General features: G+C 45.7%; 1 protein-coding gene across 1 annotated transcript; it reads left to right on the top strand.

Annotated features, from left to right (window-relative positions):
• Positions 1-300: 300 nt before the first annotated feature.
• Positions 301-699, top strand: LOC136465168 (uncharacterized). Its single transcript, XM_066464015.1, has one exon. It carries the CDS (start codon positions 301-303, stop codon positions 697-699), a length of 399 nt encoding a protein of 132 aa, XP_066320112.1.
• The last annotated feature ends 1,034 nt before the right edge of the window (positions 700-1,733 follow it).

The following is a 1,733-nucleotide window of genomic DNA, read 5'->3' as shown; positions in this document are numbered from 1 at the left end:
CATAATCCATCGCTTTGGAGTCCCAACTCCATTATCACGGACAATGGCACACAGTTCACCATGAAGAAGTTCCTTCGATTCTGTGATGAATACCACATCCGTGTTGATTGGGCCGCCGTGGCGCACCCCCATACGAACGGGTAGGTCAAGCGCACAAATGACATGGTCCTATAAGGTCTCAAGCCTAGGATTTTCAACCGATTGAACAAGTTTGGTGGGTGTTGGGTCACAAAGCTTCTCGCTGTGCTCTAGAGCTTGAGGACGACCCCCAGCCAGGCCACCGGCTACACACCCTTCTTCATGGTCTATGGTTCCGACGATATCCTCCTGACCAACCTCGACTATGGGGCGCCGAGGGTCAGGGCGTACAACGAGCAGGGAGCCAAGGCACCCCTCGAGGACGCCATGGATCAGCTCGACGAGGTGCGCGATGTTGCCCTCCTCCGATTGGCCAAGTACCAGCAGGCACTATGCTGGTACCACAACCATCGGGTGTGGAATCGGGCCTTCAACATCGGGGACCTAGTGCTCCCCCTTGTCCAGAGCAACAAAAACCATCACAAGCTCTCCCCGCCGTGGGAGGGACCATACGCCATCATGGAGGTGCTCCGACTAGGCACCTACAAGCTCAAGACCATCGTTGGCAAGGTCTTCGCCAACGCATGGAACATCGAGCAGCTACATCGCTTTTACCCCTAGCCTATGCATATGCTTAAGAATGATATTTCTGAAATACGAAAACATTTTCTCGTATCGGTTTCGCTATCATTCCCTCTATCTTTAGTGACACCTGACCCCGGTGACGGTGGGGGGTCGGGCATCACTTGGGGGCTGATAAGGGTATATCTACTCAGAGACATTCTCTGTGCCTGATGTGCTAGAACCGCCTAATCTAATGTCTCCTAGAAGTACTTGTCTTCCATTAGACACTAAGTACTCAAGGGAGTACACTAAATTACGCAGTTCCATCAGGCCCACCCCGAGGGAAAACCTGAAAATCCACATTTTCCATCAGGATCACAAATGAGAGAATAAAGCTTACATCATTATTAACCATTTCTTACATCACCTTTAATACAACATCAGAGTATAATATTTATTATTTATATTAGTGGAATATGATCACGCTATTAGAGTTATGAACAATTAAATGTAACAGCGGAATATAAACATGTGAATAGAATTACAGCGGAAATAAATACCTAGTCATGACATGATGAAGCATTGATATATAAACTATGACGATAGATTATAAAACTTCTATTTGTAAAACATTTAGTGAGAGTTATAAATGAAAACTATGATTGCAGCGTAAAGGATTCCTCTCTGAGCTCACCAGGAGGGATCCACACACAAGAGTCAGCTCTAGCATCCGCCTATCACCTGCAATAGGGGAAAGAAAACCCTGAGTACTCAATTGTACTCAACAAGACTTACCCGACAGGAGGAAAGAAAAGACTCTAAGGGTATGCATGACTATCTGGCTTGTGGGTTTATTGCATCTACAGAAAGCATTACTAAGCGTGCGTCCTTATATTCAATTTTATTAGCAGTCATCATTAGTTCATTAACTAACCATTCTATGTAAGCACTTGTGCTACTTTCAAGCAGGTGGTAAGCAATCAGAATCATTTTACCATCTTTTATCTTCCTATTCTTACTATGTTGCTAGACTATAGAAGAGCTGTACCGGATCGCCGGCGATTCATGAATCAATGTGCCCAGCTGGGTAC

This window comes from Miscanthus floridulus, chromosome 7 (assembly GCF_019320115.1).
Source record: "Miscanthus floridulus cultivar M001 chromosome 7, ASM1932011v1, whole genome shotgun sequence".
In the NCBI taxonomy this organism is placed as follows: domain Eukaryota; kingdom Viridiplantae; phylum Streptophyta; class Magnoliopsida; order Poales; family Poaceae; genus Miscanthus; species Miscanthus floridulus.
Note: the sequence above shows the minus strand (reverse complement) of the source record. Positions and strands in the feature narration are given on the sequence as shown.